General features: G+C 36.7%; 1 protein-coding gene across 2 annotated transcripts in view; it reads left to right on the top strand.

Moving 5' to 3' along the window:
- LOC122794170 (RAS guanyl-releasing protein 1-like) overlaps positions 1–26127 on the top strand; it is a 463558-nt gene that overhangs the window by 231930 nt on the left and 205501 nt on the right. For both annotated transcript variants that reach the window (XM_044062374.1, XM_044062373.1), the window contains 2 exons: positions 702–811; positions 11290–11431. In XM_044062374.1, coding sequence (XP_043918309.1) covers positions 702–811; positions 11290–11431 — 252 coding nt within the window. The remainder of the gene's footprint in view (positions 1–701; positions 812–11289; positions 11432–26127) is intronic.

Genomic DNA, 26127 nt, shown 5'->3' with positions numbered 1-26127 from the left:
GCTGTCAACCCAAAAGGGCAACAACTCAAATAATATGTATTGTTGTTTTAATTCCCCCCTTAACCCCCCCATGTTTGGGGCAAGCCCTCACTCCCGAACATACTTATATTATCTCTGTAATTGGATAATATATGTAGAAGGGAGAAATCTCCCACAAGTAGGGATCACTGCCTGAGTATCCTAAGAAACTGCACTAGCAGTTATTTCCTATGGAAAACAGTCATTGGCATTCTGTTCCTTGTTTTTTTGTCACTCAGGCACCTAACGTTCAAGGAATAAAAAATGATCTTCCTATAGAGCAGGCACATCTACAGTGTGTTAATTTATTTTTGTTTACATTGAAGTGGACTGCAAACACGTGGTTTGTATTTTTCTTTATGCTTTGTATTTTACTTTTAGTTTTAAGCTATATGCAGATTTGGGTTTAGGGATTTTTTTTTTTTTGTAGAGTACAGTGTTTTAGGATTGTTTGTCAATGTTTTGTGTTTGCTGTGTGTGAACTTTTATTTTAGCATATAGTATATGTATGTCAGGTTAAGGGTATTTTATCTGGACTGATGCACCAAAGATATCAATATCTACAGTGTGTGCCAAATACATGTTTATATCACACCCTAAATCTAGGGTCTACTGTTAGGATAAACATCTCTTTTCTGTTTTTCTGTATGTAAAAATCTTATATTCTTTCCACCTTTTTTCAGTCTGTATTTAAGAATTATGACCATGATCAAGATGACTATATTTCACAGGAGGATTTTGAGAAGATTGCTGCCAGCTTCCCTTTCCCTTTCTATATGATGAACAAGGATCGGTGAGTACAACAATGAATTCATTCTCCAAAATAATTTACTAAACTCAAAAGGTAACTAGACAGCAATAAATTAATTTGCTAGTTCATTTCATTCCTTCAGAGTTATATTCGAACATGAAATAATACATCTTCAGGCATTTGGTTTTAAATCCAGTTTCCAAATCAATCCAGCAGTATCACCATTGTTTATCACCAATCAGATGGCAAATAGTGCAATGGCCAGCATCATGGTCTCAGTCCAAAGTTAACTGTTGTTCCCAATCACATCTAAAGCCATACAGGGAGAAAGGTGTACAGGATACAGTAAGCAGTCTAGTTCAAAAGTAGCTAGGTCAGTTTACAATGGATGAAACAAACCACCGGGAACAGCAGTTAAAAGTGACAACTTAATGGCAGAAGATAAAACAGGAATAACCTGCCAAACTGAAGTGAAGCTCATTGACCTATTTAGAGTGGTTCAGCACTGATCAGCCACACAACCGACAGCTGTATAAGTAACTAAAATCACTGGATGTACTTGACAAGGTAGTCAAAATATATGCTAGTTTGACACCACCATTTTCAAATCCAGGCAGATTCTCGTGTATATGAAAATTGTTTCTGCTTCAGTGGGTATATTGTTGAGATTAATTGTGTGCCAGGAAAAAAAAAAAAAAAAGCGATCTAAGAGATGATTCATACTGAATGCCTTTTGTCTTAATTTAATTTCAAGTTGTTTTCAACTAATTAATTCAGGCTGCTGGTGTTCATTCATGCTAGACAATGGTCAGATTTAGTGATGGGTTGATTAGTTTTTCAATTTCTAAACAATACAGCAAGGAATTAAAAAAATGGTAAAAAATGGAAGAGATGTGGGGGAGCTGGACATGTAGTTGCAGGAGGAAAAACACTTTGAATATTTATAGCCAAGGCTGCGCTGAAAAATAGCATGTGAAGCAGCTGATAGATTCTTCAGATAGCTTTCATGCTCTATTGCTCCTGACAATGAAATGTGTGATTTACAGAATCAAAAGGCTTTGAGGTCTATGAAAAATGCATTATGTAAATTACCTGCATCCATCTTTCAATCTAGAGCAGTGGTGCACAACCTTTTTGTGGGGATGGCCACTTATTAAATTTTTAATGGATCTGCGGGCCACCTCAAAGCAAAGTAAGTCATTATGGGTTAACAATAGGTACAGGTGAATGGCATTTTTACTTAAGACAGCAGTCATGAAATTGCCTGTTTTCTACATCAACTTTGCATTTAACTTTATTTTGGCTTGAAGCCATGACTTATTACAAACTCTTGCAGAAAGTTACTACTGTTTACAGACTACAAGTTATAAACAACAAAGAATAGTTACTTCTCCAGCTAAAATTAGAGGTGTGTGTAACTGTAGGCAATTAGGTAAGTAAGCACATGCTGGAAAGTTTGCGTGACTGGAGTAAGGCATATCATTTTTTCACTTTTTTAAAAATTTGTTGCGCCGAGGCCCCAGGGCTGGACGTTGTGTACCACTGGTCTAGAGCATCTATTAGGAAAAGTATGGAACAGTTTTTAATATTTTTCTGCTGCATAATTTTGTCTGTGTTAGGTCTTAAATTTTGCAGACTGAATGGAAGATCATGGCATTTACCATCTAAGAGTTTGATACCCAATGTCCCCCTACATACTTTGTTCAACCATATACTCATCGATCACAAAATTAAATGACATATGTATTTTGTTGCATCCTACTTTTGATGTGAATCAGTTCCATTGCAGAGTAATTCTCACTGAGAAATATTTACTTATATTGATAGCAGAGTGCATTGGCACTTTAAGTAATATTCCAATGGACCAGGTCTGGTGGTTAAATGCTTAACAGTGTGTAAACTTAGAAATAAACTGGTGGATTTTATTATATCCCCATGATGGAGATTTTATTGTGGTAAAGATTTTGCATCCGCATGTCCTTCAGATTTACGTTTTGGTGGTTTGATAAAAAAAATATGCAAGGTGTTTGGATCAATAATTACATAATATCCTTGTATTGCTAGACCTGAAGATGGAATAAATTTGAGATATTTTCCACATGTCTAGAATGTAATCTTCCAATACAGAGCAGCTAAGTAGCTCTAATTATGGTTCACCAATATCATGCACCAGAACAGTCACCAACTATCCTGGAACCCTATCAATGCCCATATTTGAATTATTTTTAACTGTACAGATAATGTTCATTAGTTCCGCATTATTGAAAGTTGGCCACAAGTCATAGCTTTGGCCAGTCATTGACACAAAATATTCTAGCAGGAATTACTTGTTTTTGACCATGAGTCATGACAAGGATTTTCTGACTTGCTATATGGTTAATATGCCTCACTATATTGGTTAATATGCTTCCAGAACTTTATTGCAGTTGTGAAGACAGAGGCTTTTCTTGCATCAAAGCATTTGTTCACTAGGGCAATATATTTTCATGGGGGCATAATCACTACTTATTCTAAACTGCTACAAGATGACTTTTTTAGTTCTTATTTTCACTTCAGTCTGCCCATATATAGCACTGTTTATTTTATTTATTTTTAAAACACTTATTAATAATATCTGTTTGTTAAACAGGTATTCCCATTGAACACACACAGTCACTTTTCAGTGGTAACCTGGGAACAATGTCAAGTTAAGTAACTTGCTCAAGGTCACACACTAGACAAATGAACGCTGAGAGAATCAAACCCTGTACCACAATAAGTACATCCCATAGGCTTAACCTGCTGTTACAACTGCCAGCACAACTGTATGCTTGCCTTAAAGAAATGAGGTTTCTGGCTTACAGTTTCCAATGCTATTGTTATTCGGGACCTAGAATAGCTTCTAATCTGTTAGGGATATGATTTTATTTCATTGTTTTCATGTATAGGTTTTATAGTATCTTGCATACTTAATGGTTAAGTCTGGTTAACAGGAGACATTTTGCTATGAAGTATATTTAAATTTAAACAGGGTTAAAGCTATTAAGCTCATCCCTTATGACTGCTAGCTGCCATCTCTGCACAGTGCATGTAGAAGTATAAAGCTACTAAAACCCACACAATGGTTTTACTACTGAGGATCTTCTAAATTTTGATTTCTTATTAAAGCTGTTAAGTCATTTAAAGTAGTTGGAATGTTTTCAAGAATTTATCAACTTAGTTTTTTGCAACAATTCTACTGGATATAAAACCCTCTACTTGTGTCAGTATAAGGAGGAGGATAAAGTAAATGAAGTAAAATGGCAGATGTAGGTTCTCTGACTAAATTTAATTTGAAAGCTCAGTCCCATAGTGAATACTACACAATAACTGTAATGTTTTTAATGCAGATGATATTAGAAATACAAATTTTAATGTTATACTACAAAGCCTACAGACTCAATCACTGAATATGGGACTTAAAAAGGAAAAATATGGAGAAATTGCGTTAGATCGCTGTTTATTTTAGCCTATTGTATATTAATTGACTGCTGTTACTTGATTGGTATTTACTCACTTTATTTGTATTTAAATACCATTTCTTGCCATAATCCTTATGTTGTTTCACTGTCCTTGTGTACCACTTTATAGCCGGCTAATATTTTATGTTTATATAAATTGTACATGTCACTGCATACATCTCTGCATTTATTTCTGATTTGGCTTGGGACATGGTTGAAAACAGTTCATGGATCAGTTCACTTACCTGGTTGGTCATTTTCTGTTTGGATTCCAGCAGTTGGTTCAGTGATAAATATAAATAAAACAAGTAAAAAATGTTGAGAGGTAGAACTGGACAGAGCTGATGTTAGCATTTTGGGAACACCAGCAATTGTCAAATTGGAGGCCCTCTGGACACTTCCAGTCTAAGTATCACCCTTTTACTGCCACCCCTCCTAAGCAACCTTTTTCTTCATGATGCAGAGTTTTAGGAGTAGTATGCAGAGACTGAACTGTAGCTACAATGCTCTTACATTATGGCATGAATGCGTACAACATTGTGTTGGCCTATCTCACAGATGGACATTCACAGTGACTGACATTTAGCTGCAACAATGATAAACAACTCTACATACAGAACTGGACTAGTGTTTCACCTCCCCCCCCCCACACACACACACACATATTCTCCAGTTGTGCCCTCTGTTTTCCTCCCACCCCAGGCTCCCCACGTCATGCACATTTTCTTTCTTTTTCTCACATTTTGCCTTACTCTTCAGTATTTCAAGAAGCCATGACTTTCTATATGCTCTCATGTGCATATTAAAGTTTTTATTTTTTTATTTTATTTTATTTTTTTACACAACTTTTTCACCCAGTGATGGCTTGAAGAGAAATTATGGAAAGAAATGCACTGTTGATAGTTTTCCTTACATACTTCTAACACATTTTACCCGTCCAAGGCAGCAGAGCAATAACATTTTAGGAAGTAACTGAACTAGGCCAGGGACCCCTGAAGCCATAGGGGTATAGATGCTCTGAGATGCATTTTAGAGCATTTTCTAACCTTTTAATCCAATGGTGACCTGAACAAAATTCATGAGAAAGAAAAGAATTTTGGTCTTATTTTTTTCTTTTAAGGAAGGCATAAGTTGAGCTTAATGCTTAATTTTCAAAGCTGATAAAATAGCAACTCACAATAAACAGATTAACTGTTTGTGAGAATACACAAATCCTATCTGAGAATATTGCCTGCCTGCCTACCCCCCCCCCAAAAAAAAAAAACAGTCACTGTCTCTGCACCTCTCCTGAGTTAGATTGGGGTAAAAGCAGATGTTCAAATGGCCACAGGCATGTGTTTTGAGTGACTGCTGCATATATGTGCAATGCATTCCTGGGCTGTGCAAGAGGTTATAGTCTGTCTGTTACTGCCTGGGAAGCCTTGTTCACTCAGTAATTCTCCTAGTAGCAGGTGGTTAGTGGTAGGGAGGAGGCCAGCTACAAGTCCTGTGGAGTGAACTATCTTCTCTCTTGTAGGCTGCTTGCAGACTCTTTATAGTTCACTGGTGAGGAGAAAGGAGGTGAGTGTGTGTGTGTTACCACACACACAAACACACACACACACACACACACACACACACACACACACACACACACACACACACGCACACACACACACCCTTCTTTTCTATCATCTCAGCAGGAAGGTCCCTGCTCACTACAACGTGAGCCAACATGACTTCTGCAAGTGGGTATGTCTTCAATACCACATGTCTAGCAAACTTCCTCTCTCCAGACAGTGAAGACTGTAGATTTCCTTTCCTGGTAAAACATTAATGACACAGTAACTACCTAAGGGGCATGTAGGACATTTGAAGATTTAAAAAAATGTATATATAAAGTATAGAATGCATGGTAACAATTCACCCACAATGCATTATTAAATGTAAAATATATTTCCCTATATTTCCATATGATAAAATAATAAATGTCACACAGTAATAATGTGCATACATATTTTCCATATTTTGGCGATATGCACAACATAGAGAAAAACTAAATTTGCTGTGTCGAAGGATTATGGTATGATGAAGTGTTAATTTGCTGTTGCTGTAGTGTAACAAATCACATTGTTAACTAACAATTCAACAGAATTATGATAATGGCACCAGGACTTCTGTATCTCACTAAAAAGAGAAAAAGTCTCACAACACAAATTCAAGGTCAGCAAGATATACCTTTTTAACACTAATCAGATATTTCGATTTAATTTAAAATGTATTTAAAATTTTATAGCAAAAACAATGACCAACATTTGCTAAACAAAACAAAATACTGTCACACTGAAAAGAGACAGAATCAGCAACAGTAATGTTCTCTTTCCTTGAAAGCCCCATATATTGAAAATGTATCTAGCAACAAATTAAACTACTAGAAATATGATGGGATTTGTAGCTGAAGAGCATATAGTGAAGCACTAATTAGTGGCTATGTGAAGCATGCAAGAATTCAAAAGACAGTTATGTAATGCATTTGCTAACAGCCTTGAACAGCTTAATGGACACAAGTTTCACATTTCAGGAGCTTCCCATAAGTACTCTTCAATGAAGTGGCCTGTGCAGTCTTGCAGAAAATAAATAAGGGCTGATGGAATCAAACAGGTACTACAGGTAGCAGCTGTTTAACAGCTCTGCAAGTGCTAGTCAAACTGCTGTAGTCCAGCCACAGTGCATTTCACAACTGCATCCCTACAAAAAACAACAAGCTACATCAAAAATGTATCCATAGCTGAAGTATTAAAATTAAACTTCAAGACTATTTGGTATTAAAATTTATTCACAGCTAAATAATCACATTGTCAACATTAGCAAAACAAAGAAATCAAGAATCATACTCAAAGAACATGGCTCATATGCTGATGTTTCCATGTGTTACAATTAATTTCCTTCCTTTACACCATAAATAATCCTGGATGCAGAAACCAAGCATTTATACAGACAAACATATATATGTGCCCATCAGTTACAGCCCCTTGTACGATTATGTTTAAATCAAATGTTTGTTTGCTATCAAATGAATGAAAAAAATACATAAATAATGACTTAGAAATGTATTCAGTTTCATCACAGTGAGAACCATATAGTGCAACCCATTGCACCCACATGCCCTCCCAACATCTTAGCTCAGGAATCAGAGACAAACACCCAAAATCAGGACCAAATTTTAAATAGTAGTTTTAAGTACTAAGAAAGTATCAGGTTTTGCATTGCAAGCATTTTCTGAAGGGTATGATGTCTGAAACTCATGTTTGTCATCATTTAATGACTGCAGTACACAACACTTTACCAGAAAGATATACATTTTACAAGGAATAGACCACAAATATGAAGGAAAAATCAGGGACAGTTGAGAATTATAATACACATACATACACACATCAGTTACCATCACTTGTATGATTGTTCACCTCAGACAAAATAAAGTGAATGAATAAATTCATAAGTAATGTCTGAGAAATGTAGCTCATCTCATTGACATCAGAACTACACAGTGCAGCTACTCCCTACCTCTTAACTTTTTAGCTCAAGAATCAGAAACAAAAACATAAAATGAGAAACAGATTTATATACTTGAATGTTGTTAGAATAACAAGCTTTGCATCAGCAAGCATTTTCTGCAGAGTTAGCTATCCTGTAGTGTGAATATTGGCTCTACATGGTATTTACTGTTGATGTGACACCTTGACCCTATGTATAAAAATGGGGAAACAATGACCATCATTTGCTAAACAAAACAAAGGGGGTTATAGATGGTTTGACAAAGTCTGAAACTCACCTGCCTGTCATTATTTAATAACTGCAACCCACAGTAATTTGCCAGAAAACCACAAATTTTACAAGGAACAGACCAAAATACTTCTCAACTTCTTTACTCAGGGATTCTGAACAAAGACAAAAATAATGGGAGTGGGGGGAGACAAAGACTCAAAAAGGGGCAATTTTCAAATATTATTTTCTGTGATGCAATTGTCAACCAGGCAAGCCCACTGAACAAAGTGCTCTTTTTCAGGGGCAACCCAAGAGCGCTGATTGAGTGAATTGCTCAAAGTCACATAGATGAAGGTGAAGGATTCAAACCCTGTATTTTTGACTACATGATGCAGTTTGTTAATAGCTCATAGTCTTAAGTGCCAGACAACTTTTATTCACTTAAAACATTAACAGGACAGCAGGTGTTACATGAAGATGCATTTTCTGAACAATAAGAAGAACAGTACTCTAATGACTGCCATTACTTACTGACTGCAATCCTCAGTTACTTACTAGATTTTTTTTATTTTACTTATTTGATAACTCATTTAATCCTGAATAGCAGGAGGCTAAATACCATCTTTCCTGAGATCTCCTGCTAAGCCAAGAAACCATTTGCTTCCTGAGAGTTTTTCTCTACAGTCCTCTACTGAAAACATACATTAGGTTTATAATGTCTGACAGATGGTGTGAGTTACAAAACAAATGTAAAATAATGTTAGGCAGTGAATTATATACACTGGTGTTAATGTGAAATGTTTGTCTGTAGATGATGTTATAATGTATATTTATGAAAGAAAAAACTTATTTTGTTTGCCAAAACATACTAGTGTTATAGTCAAACAAAGGGTTTTATCTTTATAAGTGTGCAAGATAGGTCCAAGATATCAGAGAGGGAATTGTTTGGTTGTTTAAGAACTTTCCAGTGATGTATGGAAAGAGGGGATAACATGCTGCTGTTTTGTGATATTGCCAAATCTATGTAAGGTTTAGGTATAATAACTTTCACAATATTATTCTACAAATCCATTTGTGTTAGATGGCAAATATCAATGGCACAGTTGTGAGCTTTAATATTTTGTAGAAGATGGCACCATTTTCTCCTGTAGGTTATATAGCTTTAATGAAATAAATGCAGTTATGAAAATATAGGTAATATTCATAACTTCCTTAACAAAACAGCATTTGTATTTCAAAATATCTTCATATTGCCCACAATGTTTTAATGTCATTTCTTTACTAACACCTACTACTTGAATATACCACCCCCAACAGGACAGTATCACACTCTAGTTTTCCATTATTAATATTAATGTAAATATGGAAATAGGTTTTATTTTTTTCACAAATTTTGTAAACACTACTTAATAATTCCAGCTATAGACATCCCATGCTGTCATAATTAGCAATTCATGTCAGCTTGTAGATGCCTTAGTTTTATGTAAGTACTTTTACAAATTAGACGTTGAAAACAGTCACTAGTATACTCATTTGAGGAGTACAGGGATTTTTCTTGTAAAGGCTAGTATACTCTTACAGAATATACAGCAACACTGCTTTCTTGCCGACTGTACTCTTGTAAGAAGCAATGAGTTAACTGCGTAAGCCCATTGGACAAATTATCCCTTTTCAGGGGTGATCTGGGGACAATGTGTTTTTAAATAACTGGCTTAAAATCACACAGTAATCAGTGTGTATACTCAACACAGAAAGTGACTTATGGTATTGTACTGACCCTACCCTCCAGCATAATGTATCATTCTCAAAGAAACTAACTAATAATCTAATCTGCTAGTAGAAATGCTATTTGGGGTAAAAGAGGTGTAACCACAGCTTTCCCCAATTAAAATGCTCCCTACATCACTGAGCCCTAATTATTCACTTCTGTTGTAATGTCTTTTTGTCTTTAATATGGGTATCATCCTGGAAGTTTGACCCATCTAATATGGGGTCAAAAACTACATTAAAAATCACCCCCCACAATAAGATATGAACACCATCCATGCTTATGCTCTGAACTTGCGAAAAGAGTTCTGAGAAGAAAGCTGGGGCATCAGCTTTGGGACTGTAAACACAACTTAGTAAAGGGGTCCCTTCTCGGTTTGTATTTCCACCATAAGCCATATCCCTTCTTTATCGTTTACCACCCTTTCCCTTTTCTACTATAGAATGTTATTAAAAAAGAAGATGACTCCCTACTTAATGATTGCACTAAACTTACTGCAGGTAAATCCTCGTGTAATGATTTCAGATACTTACTGTGACACCTGGCCACTTTCACTTCTTAAAAAAAGTAACATCCAGTTCATGACTTTTCAAAATCAAGTCCACATATTCAGTTTTATCTTTGAACTCAGTCCCCTTGCATTGACAGTGATGGCTTGTACTGACATTCAAAAGTTATACTAATGCTGTAACAGCTGAATGGCTCTTCCAAACTCTGCATACCAAATTTTAATGTGTCATGTGCTTTCTTTATTTTTTCTTGATTTAACAACAAACTTGATAGGTCCCCCTGAAGCCTTGGATCCTGGGCAGCCACAATAATTGCCCCTATTGTAGTTCATCACTGCTGACATGACACCATTGCATTATTGGTTATCTGAAAAAATGTAGGCATGTCAGGTGCGCATGAAACATACAAGATTTTTTGTAGTGTTTCTGGACTGGATGTTGCCCTTGGTTGGAATTGGTGTGACACAGGACATAATTAATTTGGGGTTGGGTTACACCACCCCCCATAGAGCAGTTGTTATGTATTGGTTTTGTGTATTTATTATTTTGTGGATTTTTCCAATTTGTGTACATGTTGAATTTTCATAAGCTATTTATAGGATTGCTAATTCATTCATCTCTGCTAACATATACTGAGACATAAAGATGTTAAGTGCTTCATGGGACCTGAAGCGTTTCTAGTAAACAGTTTTGTGCCAATAAAGCATATTTAGCTGTTTGTAAAAAATGTCTTATCAAAACATGTTCTTACTGAATAGTTTTGTCATTTGCTTATTTTACTTCTCAGAGTAGTATGCCTCAAAAATATAAACAATTATTAATGGATGCATTATTCAAAGACTGTAAAATGATAAAGCTCCAGTCACTGAAGTCATCTTGGCTTACTACTCTACATAGAACTTTTAATTCACTGTGAACCGTGAATCTCATTTGTTGTTAATATAACTTTTTTTCTTCAAGATGTCAGAAATGTTCTGTCCTAAATGTTAAATGTTTATCTTGTTGCTCTTTCTACAGAGATTTAATCAGCAGAGAGGAAATAACTGCCTACTTCATGAGAGCTAGCTCTGTGTACTCAAAATTACGTCTTGGCTTTCCTCACAACTTTCAGGAGAATACCTACCTCAAGCCTACTTTCTGTGACAGCTGTGCAGGATTTGTAAGTTACAAGTTAAATTATTTTGAGAATAATTTACATATTTTCAGGTACTACAGAGAATTCAAAATTTTGAAAAATAATTATTTTGCAGAACCAGAGGATACCCTTTCAGGATGAGCTGATAAAGGACTAATAGAGTAATATGACAATAAGTTACACAATATAATTATGTTAAAGCAATATTGCCACTGAATCAGGAGAGTGGGGTGATTTCCAGATTTTTTAAAAATATATTAAAATTTGCATTTAAGTGTACTATCTCTCATACTCTCCCTTTTAAATAAATATTCCCACCAGGGCTGGGTGTATTAGTATTACTGAATAGAGAGAGAATAATAACAGGCAACATACCATTTCATGCATTCCATTTCTTGTTACTTGTCACAAAAATATTAACAACTAATACTCCCTTCCCTTGCATTTTACTCGGTAGCATATCTCTCTCCTTTTAATTCAGCTCTTTTAGTGTTCTTTCTTTTTGTACTGACAGTTTTGCTCGTCATTTTGTTGTATACACTATTCACCTCTAAGTTGTCTTTCCAGATATCACTACTACAATAGCACTACCCCTTATTAATGTATAGGCAGTGTACTGCTTTTATTTCTTTTGGTTATACTGCCTTTTGTACTTTTTCATGTTAGACTGCCATGCATAGTTAAATATCTAGTCTTCTTACATGCACACTTTATTTGAATAAACATGCACCTTCTTGATATTTTATGCTTAATTGTGGTCCAAGTTGGTTGTGATATTCCCAGTGGCGGCTGGTGACTTCAAATCAAAGGGGGGCTGCAGGAGACAGTTGAGTGGGTGGGGCTAATGAGACAGGGGTGTGGTCAAGCTAGAAAGGGTGGGCTATGTTAAAAAAAAAACTGGGACTTTTAATAATAATTAAATGCCTGGGTGCCAAACCATCATTATGAGTATGAGAATCAAAAAAGAAGTGTAAAAGAGGAAAAAAAAAAAAAAATATTTCAGTGCACAGGATTACTTAACAGCTTACTATATATCTAGAAAAAAACAAAAGGAGGTTTGAAAATGAAAAATAAATTACTTTTTTAAATGCATTACCAACAAATCAATTCAAAAAAAAGTATAAAAAACAAGCAGCACTCTCTCTTCTTGCGCTCTTGTTTCACAGTTCCTATATATTATATATTATATAAATTAAGTAAAGTGCTTTGCTGAAAAAATAAATAATCTGATACCCCCTACCTTGTAAATGTAAATTTTAAAAAAAAAAAGACCGCTGCCTAACAACTGTCTACTTGTTTCATTTGGAAAACATGATCAAAGTAAAAAAAGCAACACACAACCAAACCAAGATAAATTACTTAAAGGATACTGCACTGCACAGGTTATGGGACATGATAGATGATTTTTTTGGTTTTAGTTTTTACGTGTAAAGCCTGGAAGATAGCTGCAACTCTCAACAAATGCTGTAATCCTGTCCTTTATTACAAATACTATCATATGTATTTCAATACCTAAGGCTTATCTACGTCTAGTTATGTAAATATTATCTGCTGCATGACAACAAAAAAAAGTCAATCTTTAGTATGTATTAACAATTATGCTTATTAAAGCTTGCATCTTACTATCTCTGACAAACACCTGATGGTCATTAAAGCATTAAGCATTATTGTTACAACACACAGGTAACAATACGTACACAACATGCATTTTCAGCATCAATCAACAGTATAAAAAATAAAAAAACTGAATGAAAGAACACTCTGAAAAAAAAAGGACAAGATATAAAGCACTGTAGTACTAGTGCCTTCAGCTTGGGGATACTGGGGGATTATCTGCACAATTTGCTCCTGCAATGATTGGACTCATCCAACATCCACACAATGGGGGGTATCTGGGGAACAACAATGTCAATATTTACAATTTGAAATGTCTGCCGGTGATGGCCCTGACACATTGTCATGCACCTCTCAATATCAGAGCAAGAAGGCCAAAAATAACCAAAAATAAAATAGTGGGACAATAAAAACTTCAAAAATAAGGAAAATTTAAATATTGTTCTTATTAGAAAGATTTCTATAATATAGTGATAGGTCTTTGCATTAGTATGAATTTCTTGAAGGGTATGATGAAAAAATGAAAAATGTCTTGTTCTAATTTCATAACTTCAGTCAATAATGTCTTTCTGGATAAAATCTGACACACACACACCACACACACACACACACACACACACACACACACACACACACACACACACACACACACACACACACACACACACACACACACACACACACACGCTAGTATTTTCTTGTAAAAGCAGTTTTGTTTCCTGGGTGCAAAGTTCAAAGTGGCTCCTGTTAGTAAATTTCTAGTCTATTCTGAAAAGTTCAAGTGGTTTCTATTTAGAATTTGCTAATTTATTCCACTTTGTCACATACGTTTACAATTATTCATGCTAAGCTATACTTTGTGTGCTTGTGCTTACGCAGCATTGAGCATGTGCTTCTAAACACAGCAGCCACAGCCTCACCTTTTCATGGCAGAACACACACTAGCAGCCACACACCACACACAGGATATAAGAAGTGCACAATATCAGCACATTGAGCAAGTACAACAAGTCAAGTAAGTGAGCATGCATGGATGGATGGCAACAAGACAAGAATCTTAAAAATTAGGAAAATAAAAGTCAGGAAAGGAGAAATTAGGAAAAAAAGTGCATACTTTTATTAACAGGCTTTTAAATTACACAACAATACAACTTATTTTAAACTACATGCAAAACTAGGGATGTGATGACACAAACAAAGGAAATCAGAGGAAAGGAAGTGAGAAATGGCCAAATTGTAAAAAAAGAAAATAAGTTACTTGTAAAAATATATATTTATTTAAAGTGGTGAGGAAATTATTCAGTATCCAAAGGATTTAGGGGTAATTTAAGAATAAACCTAGAACCTTTTTCTCACTGTTCCATAACACTAGAACCTTTTTTCTATCTAATCATATGCCCACTGGTAAGTACTAGACGAGGAAATCAGTCTACAGGCCAAACTATTCCTCAGCAAGCCTAAGCCTAGCAAAATAAACTGTATTACAATGTTACCTCACTCTCAAGGAGCCTGTAATACATACACTATATTCGTTACTGCCATCTTCAATTCCTCTAAGTTTGTATAAGCTTCCAATCTGCTTCCATTCAAAACCTCAAGTGCATCTAAGGGATGTTACATCTGCTCGTGTTTGAATATGCTGCATCTTAAGAGCAATAACTTTCTAGCTATATTTCTCTGACTAAACTGGAAGCTTTAATGCTTTCTAGCTATAGATCTTTAACTAAACTTAGCTAGTAAATGCTACATTGATGTTGATCATTAGCTAAACTCAATTGTTGTAAATGTTAAAAATAAATGTATCAGCTCAGTTCTTTGTGTACTAAATGCATAATCATTGTTAAAGTTGTGTCAAAAATTTGTTTACATCAAGATGTTATCAATCTTGTAAAATGATGAATACCTGCTGGTGTCTTTGCTTGCAATTGTGTCTTAATTACAAACTCTTTTGTTTTGTTGAAGATTTGCTTACTGTGTAATATCTTACACTTTTCTCCATCGATCGAGCGATCTGCGAAAATATTGGTTAGCCAACCCATCCATCGATCGAATCGAAGTTGGAAGTATTGGTTAGCCAATAAATGCAGACAAGACAAAGTCTTTGACACGGTTCTGTTAGCGCCAAAATGCAGACAAGTTAATTCACCGCCAGCGCGACAACCTATTATTTGGTTCTCCTCCTTTCCCAGCACATGGCATGCCTGCGGACATCCAACCAATCAGCAGCGTCTTCCCAGCTAACGCGCCCATGGCGTGCTCGCTTCACTATCGCAGTCTGATGCCTTCATTTCTATGCGGGAAAAAAAAAAAAAAAAAAAAAAATGTTTATGATGCCTTCACCGAGGCGGTTAAAATAAAGCGGCCGCGTGTGCATACTAAGTGCTTCACTAGTTCGGAAGCTCACTAAAAAAAAAAAAAAAAAGTTTTTTGTTTTTTTTTTTTTTTCTTTTAAAAAAGTTTTTTGTTTTTCTTTCTTTTTTTAAGTGACACCGGCAGTCCACTTTTTGATATTCCTCACTTGGCTGATTGTTTCTATAAAGTACTTTCTTTTCGTCTCAGTTCTACCCATTCCATTCATCTGCCCTACCCCCATTCCCAACCAACCCATATCAATTTCCTTTATGGGTATCCATCTTGTCTCCACCCCTCTCTACCTCACTTCCTTTCCTCATTACCCCAATTAGCCCCCCTTCATCCTTTGCCCCACCTTTAAATTCTAACATTTCTCTTTTCTCCACCCTCTACTCCACCCTCCTCCCTCTCATTATAGTGGCTCACTCTCCTATCTAGTCTACTATCTTCTTCCTTTTGCGCCTCCTTTAACTTCTCATATTACTCATTTTTCCACCCACTACTATCCCCCTCTATATTCTTACTTATTCTGTTATTCCTCTCCTTTCACCTACCATCTACATTTTTTGTATTTCCCTTTCCTTTCTTTGCACTATGCCTATCTCTCCCTTCCACTCTTCTTTCCTCCCTTTCTTTACATTCTTTATTCTTTTATATCTTTCCACTCTCACCTCTTGTCACATTCATCTAAACCTGCAGCCTTGTTGTCCCACTTCTTCTCTCTATACTACAGCTTCAATTTCCCATTACTCTTCTCCCATATCATCCTCTCTTTTTTTCTTTTACTGAATTTACTCTCCCTATAATCAAATGTTCTTTCTTGAGTTCCCCTCTTAACAGAATTAAACACAAAACACTCTGTATCTCTCCTTATATCTCACTTCTTTTCCAACCTCTCAAATCCCTGCTACTCTTTGGGGACGTTCATCCTAACTCTGGTCCCAGTCTTACACTATCTACAACCTCCTCTGATCTTCTAATTTAAACTCATTTAACCTTCACTCTAAAGCTTTAACCCTCTACTACATTAATATTCACATGTCCTCAATAAGACATCTGACTTTCACTCTTGGATAGACCAGTTTTCTTCAAACATTGTTGCTCTATCTGAAACATGGCTAAAACAATATATCAGTAACAAAGAATTTCTTCTTTCTGGCTACAACATAATACGTTATGAATGAACATACAAAAAAGGGGGAGTTGCCATTGTATACTTTGATTTCCTTACTCTTACCCCCTCTTCCATGCCTCAACCCTCTTTTCACCCAGCTGAACTTCTCATTATTGATTACAAACTTAATAAACACAAAACTTTATCTACAGTCACCATTTACATTCCCCCAGGAAATAACATCCCATTATTAGGACAAATTCTTAATTGATGTCTGATAATATACCCAATGAGACCATAATACCTGGTGATGTCAATATAAACTGGTTTACATTTGCTTTAACTCTCCTACTTGTTGCATAAACCTTTATGGCTTCACTCACAACTATCTCCACTCCAACTTTTCATCATAAGCCTACTAATACTAGCTCCATTATTGATTGGATTCTTGTCTCTAATCCTCACTTCTATCAGTACCCTGAATCCCTCCCATACTGCTTAAGTGACCACAATCCAGTATGTATCCAAAGATTTTCCTCCCATCAGTCTCGACCGCATAAATTCAAAGATTGTCGTAAGATGACTCATTTTGACCCTCTGACTTTTAACAACTGCCTACAAGCTATTGGTTGGTCCTTTCTCTCTTTTCTACATTGAGGTGAAGAGTATCTCAGTTTAACTCTATTTTCCTTAATACTCTTGACTCTCTTGCCCCTCCCAGAACTGTCAGAGTTAAATCTCAATGTGTTCCTTGTCTTGTAGATTATACATGCTCTCTTATGTGTAAAACAGACAAGGCATGGAAACTCTGGACTCAAATAAAATCTCCCAGTAACTTCCAAACATATAGAGAACTTCGGAACTTGACCAAAAAGAATATTATTAATGATAAGAGAAATTTTTATCTAACTCACTAAACTTCCTCACCTAGAAACTTAAAAAAATTCTGGAACACCATAAACTATATTCTTCACCTAAACAAGCCTTCTGCTCCTAACCCATGACCTAACAACACACCATTAGAAACTGCCTCTCTCTCCAACTCATACTTCATTGACACCATTAGTAAACTCATACTTTCATCCTCCTACTCTCTCAGCTCCTACCACCTCTCAACCACACAGCTCTTCAGTCTCTTAAGAACTATTCCTAGTAACTATATCAAAAACCTTCTTCTTAAGCTTAAATCATGCTCACCTTCTGCTGATAAACTTCCTCCACACTTCCTTAAGATTGCAGCTAATGCTATAGCATATCCAGTTTCCATCCTTATAAATCACTCCATTACAAAATCTACAGTCCCTGCTATTTGGAAAAAAATCCCACATAATACCTATCCACAAGGGAGGAAAATCTATTGAGCTCTCAAATTATTGGCCTATAGCTATTCTCTCCCCTCTTTCCACAATTCTGGAATGTTGTATTCACAAACAAAATTCAACATATCTTATGAAGGAAAACTTAATTACCCCATACCCAGCATGATTTTCACCCTTATCACAGTACAATTACTGGTCTTATCTCTTTTCTTAACTCCATCTGTCTTGCAAGAGATAACAAGAAACTTGGGTCCTGCCTTTTTTTAGACCTTTCTAAAGCCTTTGACACTGTCTCCCACTCTCTCCTCCTCTCTAGGTTAGCCCAACTCAACTTATCTTCTTCGACTATCTCTTAGTTTAACAGCTACCTTACATATAGGATGTAATCTGTCAAATGGCTATCTACTCTCTCTCCCTTTCTCCCCATTAATATGGGTGTCCCTCAAGTTCAATTCTAGGTCCTCTTCTTTCTAACACCTTTACTAACCAACTATACCAATTTTGTCCCCAGTCCACCCTTGTTCAGTATGCTGATGACTCCACTATCATCTTTATTGCTAATAATCCTACAGACCTACTAACAATTACTGAAAAATCTTTTAACCTTACTGAAACCTGGCTATCTAATAATAAACTCATTCTTAACCCAAAAAAGACTAATCTTCTCCATTTTCTTCCAAACTTACTCTACCACCTGAAATCTTCATTTACCATAGCCTCACTAAATAACATTCTCATTACCCCTGAACCCCATACTAAGCTCCTTGGTGTGTTAATAGATGATCAGCTAAAATTTGATTTACATATACATCACTGTATTAAGAAAACATACCAAAAGCTTGGTTTATTGTATAGAAATAAATAGTTCCTCACCCCTGACTCTAGAATTACACTTGCCCACACCTACCTCCTTCCTAATCTCTTTTATGGCTCACAAATCCTAACCAATCTATAGTCTTCCCTCCTCTCCAAATTGGACTCTACCTACAATAAAGTAGCCAGATTTGCCACTAACATGTCTTTTAAATCTCATCATTGCCTGGCTCTGGGGACACTTGCCTGGCTAGAATTTTCTAACCAACTATTATTCTCTCAACTTCTAGTTATTCATTCTGTCCTGAATAAACCTTCCACTTGCCCGAGTATCTCTACTTTTATCTCCCTTTCTACCCCCTCTTGATCTGATCAACACCTTCTAGAAATCTACAAATCTAAAAAAAATCAATTGGACAGTATCTTTTTAGCTCCTCTATTGCCTTCCAATGGAACAAACTTCCATTACCCCTGAGAGTTATCTCTAATGTTTATGAATTTAAGAAAACATTTAAATTACACCTAAATAGTTCCTGCTCTTGTCTCTGTAATCATCCAACCTGAACCCCTTCCTTAACTAGGTCTTCTTCTTCTTTCTGCTACAGTCCAGTCAATTCTCTGTTCCTTCTTCTTCCTTATCTGTTCCCTTATCTTTCTTACTTCTAGTATTATTCTTACTCTTACTTCTTCTCACATTGTCATTTTCTTGTAAAATACTTCTTACATTGTCTTTTTCTTTTTCTTGTAAACTTTTTGTCATGAGCTGTAACATTTTATTAATACTGATGTTATATCATAATAATCTTGTAAATACTTTTCATGTATTTTTAGTGTTACATTTGTTATGCTTATGATTTAACTGGAGATTTTCTCCCCGGACCTCGAATGAAAAAGGGCTATGCCCAGTTGGACCATCCCAGTAAACAAATGTCAAATAAAATAAAATAAAATAATTTAGCAGATTATATTTACCTGCTATATTAAACAAAGAAGTGGGAAGAGTGACAATGTTTCTTTCTTATCTGTAAGTAATGCAGTCATCCTTAGAAAACTCGGTGGTAAGTTGGCTAAGAAAATAAAAAGAGTATAAATCTAGAATACCCCAAGAGGTGGTTTTTAAAGTGATTTTCTAAACATTCAGAAACACCCAGTACCAGGAAATGCAGGTGTCTGACACAGCTGAGTATGAATATTTTACTGTTAAAGTTATGCTACCACATATTTTATTTATTTTTTTTTTATTTTTTTTTATTTTTACATTTGTTGACCGGGCTAGTGTAACTGGATATATGTCCATTTTCAGTAGAGGCCCGGGGAGAAAAGCTCCAAGCATTAACAGTGACAAGTTTACAATATATAAAAAAAAACACTTAAAATCACAGTACAGAGGCAACATTGGTCTAAAGAAAACGACACTTAAAATCACAGTGCAGAGGGAACATTGGTCAAAAGAAAAATTATACTAAACACAATAATAATATTGAGAAAGATGCAAAGGAGAGAAGAGCCTTTTATATTATCCTCATGCTAAGAAGGAATGTGTAGAGAATAGAATTAGAGGTCTAGGTTAGTGGAGTAGAGAAAGAGGTGAGTGCAGGAAGGGGAAAGAGATATCAGTCTGGGTTTGCACATAGACAAAGCCAGCGAGTATTAAGATGTTCTTTAAGATGTTTTTTAAATAGAGAAGTAGAAGCAAGGGTTGATATTTCAGAAGGTAGCTGATTCCAGTTTTTACCTGCTGTGTTTGAGAAAAGTGAGTCACCAGCTTTGTTGTTAGATTTAATCGAGGAAGCTACGAGCTTATTAGCAGAGCGTAGTCAGATTTTGTATGGTGTAATCATATTAGTGAGGATAGGGGTGTTGTTGGGGTGGTGTAGGATCTTTTGGGTGATAAGTAATTGTTGAAAAAGTATATGCTTCTGTAATTCTAGCCATCCCAGTTGTTTGAGGTTGAGGCAGTGGTGAGTTTTAAAGGGGGAGCAAGTGATGAATCTTGCTATGCTATTATAACAGGTGGAAAGTTTGGAGAGGTTGTTTTTAGATAGGTTAGTATATATATAGCAGAGGCGTAGAAAAGGGTAGAAATAAGATGGGTCTGGGCAATAGTTTTTCTGGCAGAAGGGGTAAGGAAGGGTTTAATTTTATAAAGGGTCCCAAGTTTTTTATTAACAGACTTTATAGTGGAGTTAATGTGGTCATCGTAGTTGAGGCGATTATCAATTGTTACACCTAGTAGGCGGGTTGTGGTATCTGGGGATATGTTGGTAGCATTGTTAGAGGTTATTGAGAAGAATGGATGGGGTGATTTATGAGTTGGAGTAAAAAGCAGTAATTTTGTTTTTTTGGGATTTAGGAGGAGGCAGTGTTGCAGAAACCAATTTTCAACATTATGGAAAACAGTTTGGGTGAGGGACTGGAGAGAGGCTATGTTCTTAGCTGTGCAGATTAAAGTAGAGTCATCTGCATATTGAATGCAGGTGGCTTGTGGAATGTTTGTGTGTAGATCGTTAATAAATAAGGAAAAAAGAAGGGGACCTAGTATAGAGCCTTGGGGTACTCCAATATTTACTGGAAGTAAAGTAGACAGATTGTTATTCCAAAGTACTGCTTGCTGTCTGTTTTCCAGATAAGACCTAAACCATTGTAATGTTTGTGGATTGATTGAATTGGCTTTCAGTTTGTCTAGAAGTAAGTTATGGTTAACCATATCAAAGGCTTTTGACAGGTCAATAAATAGTGCAGAGGAAAAAGAGTTATTGTTACGATTTTTGTTTATAGAGTCGGTGAAAGATAGCAGGGCAGTCGTTGTGCTATGGAATGGCCTGAATCCATGTTGGCAGTTTGTCAGTAGATTATTTTGTAGAAGGTGGTTAAGTAGTTGTTTGTGAATACATTTTTCCATTATCTTAGCTATTGGGGAGAGTAAGGCAATAGGCCGAAAGTTAGAACGTTCAATAGATGATCCACCTTTATGTAGAGGGATGATGTGGGATACTTTCCATAAGGTAGGGATTTTGCCTTCTGAGATAGTTCTATTAATAAGGATAGAGATGGGATAGTCTATGGCTTTTGCGGCAATTTGTAGGTATTCAGCTGGGAGACAGTCAGCGGAAGGGGTGCAAGGTTTCAATTTTTGAAGGAGCCTACAGATAAGAGATGTAGATACAGGTTGTATTTGAAAGGTAGGAGATGAAGTTTTAGAGGTATTTAGAGGGGAAGCAGTAAAAGGAGATAAAGAATTGGCTAGGGTTAGAATGGCTTCTGTGAAGTAGTTATTGAAGGCATCAGGAATCTTTTTGGAGTTGGTTTGGTTGAATCCTGCAGGGGCAGGAGTAGTAGAGTGGTGTGAGTGAATAAGTTTGTTAATCCCCAACCAAACTTTTGTGGAGTTTGTTGACTGGTTTGTTGGAGGTGAAGGTAGAAGTCTTTTTTGTCTCTAAGAATGTCTTTCTTGGTGGCATTTCTTAACTGTTTAAAGTGGAGGTGGTCTGATGGACATTTGGTGGCTCTCCATTTAGCCCAGATTTTATTTCTGAGGAGCAGTTTTTGCCTTGTTTGTTTTGTGAGCCATGGGGCAGATTTGGTTCTTATTCTAGAAGAGCGATAAGGTGCATGGGAATCTAGGATTTGAAGAAATCCACTATTAAAGTAGGTCACTGCTTCATCAAGTTCAAGATGAGTCATAGGTGACCAGTCACAAGCTTGTAGTTCAATTAGGAAGCTGTCTGGGTTAAAGAATTTTTTTAGAACGGGCGGTTTTGAAATTATTAGTCGTTGGGATATGGACTTTCTGTCTTATAATGTAGGTAAGCATATGGTCACTGATATCGTCAGGAAGGGTTCCTGGTGTATAGGTTTCAGGGTGGTTATTAATAAGGATCCAGTCAAGTATGGTTTCCTTACTGCTAGGTTTGTGGAGTCTTGTTGGAGTAGTTATTATTTTAGAGAATCCAAAGAGATTTATGTGATTAGTAGGGTTAGGGGAGCTGCAAGTAGACCAGTCAATGTTAAAGTCGCCCAGTACAATGGTCTCCTGGGGTAGTTGGGTAGAGAGATAACTAAGTAAGTTTTCAAGAGTACTGGTATTATTACCAGGGGGGAGATACATGCAAATTAGATAGATAGATTTGGAGTTGTTGATTTGGAGTTTAGCAGTCAGGGTTTCAGACTTTGTATCTAGTGATGGGAGCACATTAAAGGGGGATATTTGTAGATTAGATTTATAGAGAATGGCTATGCCTCCACCTTTTTTGGTTTTACAGTCACATCTGAGGATATTATAGCCAGGAGGGGTTATTTCCTGGTCCAGAGTGGAAGGTTTTAGCCAAGTCTCTGTAAGGCTGAGAATGTCAAATGAGTGCGCTTCAAGGAGTGCATGCAGATGGGAAATTTTATTATTTATACTTTGAATGTTAAGGTGAGCTATAAGGAGGGAATTAGGTGGTTTAGTTAATGTAGGGATCACAGGCAATGTTAAATTGTCTAGGTGATTGGTATGGTTAGTATTGGGGCCAGGGTTTGGATGGATATCACCGTCTAGGAGGGGGTATTGCTGGGGGTATTGTAGAAATTTAAGGATTTTGTGGAAATTGTTAAAATTCTTTTTGATAGTGATGTAAGTAACATGGGTTGCTCTGTGATATTTTGGTAGTATATAGTTAGAGGTACAGGTTATGTTACTATGGCTAAGGTAATAGATGAAAGAAGATGGTAAAGTTTGCTGGAGGTGTTGGTTTTGTTCAGGAAGAGAAAGATTTTCTAAGAAGGTTAGTGAGTAAGGTATTGTAAGAGATGATATTGCGGTAGTTAAGAGTAGTATGTTTGTGTAAATGGTTTTGTGGGATGGGGCCATTATAGCAAGTAGAAATGAGGTAGGAGTAGTTTGTATGAGTAGATGAAGCAGAAAAAAACAGCAAGTGCTGAAAGAGATTGAGTAGGGTTAAATTATGCAAATAGTAAAGTAGTAGGGATTGTATAGGATTTAATTTGAGACGTAGCCAGTGTATTAAATGGTGAGGAGTGGTGAATAAGTAGCCAAACGAGAGTTACTTAATACTAATGAGGAGAGATGTATACAGGGGAGTGGCTTAGTGATTAGGAGGATAGTGATAGGATGAGTAGAAAGGGGGAGTGGTTAGTGTAGTATGAGTTTAGGACCACTGGGGGTGGGTGGGAATTGGGGGTAGGGTAGGGGAGCGGAGTGAGCCCGCAGGGCGAACGGAGCGGGTTAGAACTGGTAAAGAAAGAAATTCCAGAGACAATCAGAGAGCAGCAGAGTCTTGAGGAGCCCTTGGAAGATCCAGGAGAGTAGGGTAAGATAGCTCAGCTGTATAGACGTTAAGGGATAGTCAAGAGGAAATAGGAGGACAGTAGATAAGCAGCAAGGGACAACCTTAGTAGCAGTCTAGTACAGCAAGGTAAGTTAAAGGTAGTCTGGAATCCAATACAGGGGAGTAGGGAAAATAGATGACCACACAGGCCGAGATTAGGATGCCACCTAGTGGCCAATAGGTATAAAACAGCAAAGCCCTATGGTATACAGATAGCAAGAACAGAATGCTCAAGTAATGGATCCTAAGGAGGGTAGAGTAGTTACCTGTCAGGTAAGGAGGTGTTTGGCTGCTGGGTACCTGCCTCGGTGGCATGATTACATACACCAGTAGGTTATAGAGAAAAATGCAGTTTAACAATAGTTTGGAGGGTAAAACATACTTCCTTAATTCCTTTTCATAACAGGGAGTTTAAAATAGGACAGTAGGCTTCTTTAGGATGCAGATGAGCTGGCTGAGTCTAAGAGTAGGGGGTCCTTATTTAGCAGGTAGGAAAGGATTCCCAAGTCTCTATGCAGGAATGGAGGCTGAAAGTTCCTTAATTCCTTTTGGTAACAGGGAGTTTAAAATAGGACAGTAGGCTTCTTTAGGATGCAGATGAGCTGGCTGAGTCTAAGAGTAGGGGGTTCTTATTTAGCAGGGAGGAAAGGATTCCCAAGTCTCTATGCAGGAATGGAGGCTGAAAGGGAGAACTTAAACCCTCCAGGGCCAGGAACACACAGCAGCCAGGGCAGATGTAGGATTCTAAACTATTTTTAAACTTTTTTTTCCAAACAAGTGTTCAACAAAACAAAGCTGTACAGTTAATTCTGGTGAGTTGCAGACTGCTAGAATTTTCTGTGTGCAGTTGTGAATTCAGCACCATGTTTTTCTCCCCACTAGTGAACCTTAAAATCAAATGTATTGGTTGCACATACATACTTGTCAAAAGCACTAGAAAACAGGCTGGAAAGGCACCAACTTGTTTGCAATGTATGTGCACATTGTAAGAATAACAAGCTCAGTAATATTATAATTTTAAAATTAATTCAAAAAGCTTGCTGCATGCAAGTCACTTGTAACTGTTTTCTTGGACAGTGTGCATGGTCTTTACAAATGACAACATACTAATTAGACTGCTTTTAAGATAAAATATTCCATTATGTAGAAAAGTAAAGTCAACCAGTGTACTGTTTTCATTTGTTTGGGGTAAAAAAGCACTAATCCAGGCATTCTTTAAAGTATTCAATTGTATTTATTACTGCTTGGTAGTAACTTGATTAAAGTGTAGCTGTCATTCTAAGTCTTTTGGATTAAGCACTTCGGCTTCAGACCAGTTGTTTTACATTAGGAAGGTTTGTGGCCTGCACTGTGGTGGCAGGACAGGTAGCTTACATCCTTCTAAGTTGGGAACGATTGAGGGCTCAGTGTCTGTTATTCTAAAAGTGTATTAGTTCTGGTTTAAGAACTTGGGCTTCAGGCCAGTTATTTTACATTAAGAAGGTTTGTGGTCTGCACTCTTGTGGGAGGAGAGGCTGGACTCTGTCCTTCTGAGCTGGGAATTTCTGGTTAAAGGCTTATAGTGCCTGGATATTTGAACTGTTTCTTACTGAAATTGGTACACCTTGTTTGCTGTAGCATAGACTAGATCCAGGCCTGCTGAATCTAGCTTTGTTTGTATGCTTGTTGTTTGTTTGCTTGTTATTTCCCTGAAATGCTAATTCCACCTAAAACGTGGCTTTTCAGAGCTTCTGTGGATCCCTAGTGATGTCTGCATTGCTTACTGTACTTATTTCCTTATTTCACTTGAAAGAAAGTTACTGTTTGTCGTTTTTGCATTTAAGTTACCTGTAACACATTGCATTTAAGTTACCTGGCACTTGCTCACTAAAGCAATTATATAAGTCAGCACTAAAAAATTAAAAGCACTACACCCTCACAAACTCCCCTTGAGTACCTTGTTCCCCATTGGCCCTTTTTCAATTATAAAGGAATTCCCAATACTATTCTAGCATGTCCGAAGGTCAGTTGTCAATCTCCTCTCTGGTCCAGCTGGTGAATCTGGGAATCCTGAGGCAATGTTACAACTGCCTCATGTACACAGATAACCCTCTCCTCCTCCCAACAAATTCCAACACATGTGAGAGATGCAACCATATAGCCAAACTGGAGGCTAAGCTCTCTCAACTCAGTATTGGC

Source organism: Protopterus annectens, chromosome 2.part1 (genome assembly GCF_019279795.1).
Source record: "Protopterus annectens isolate FY-2018-M chromosome 2.part1, PAN1.0, whole genome shotgun sequence".
Lineage (NCBI taxonomy): Eukaryota > Metazoa > Chordata > Ceratodontiformes > Protopteridae > Protopterus > Protopterus annectens.
This window is presented reverse-complemented; position numbering and strand designations above follow the sequence as displayed.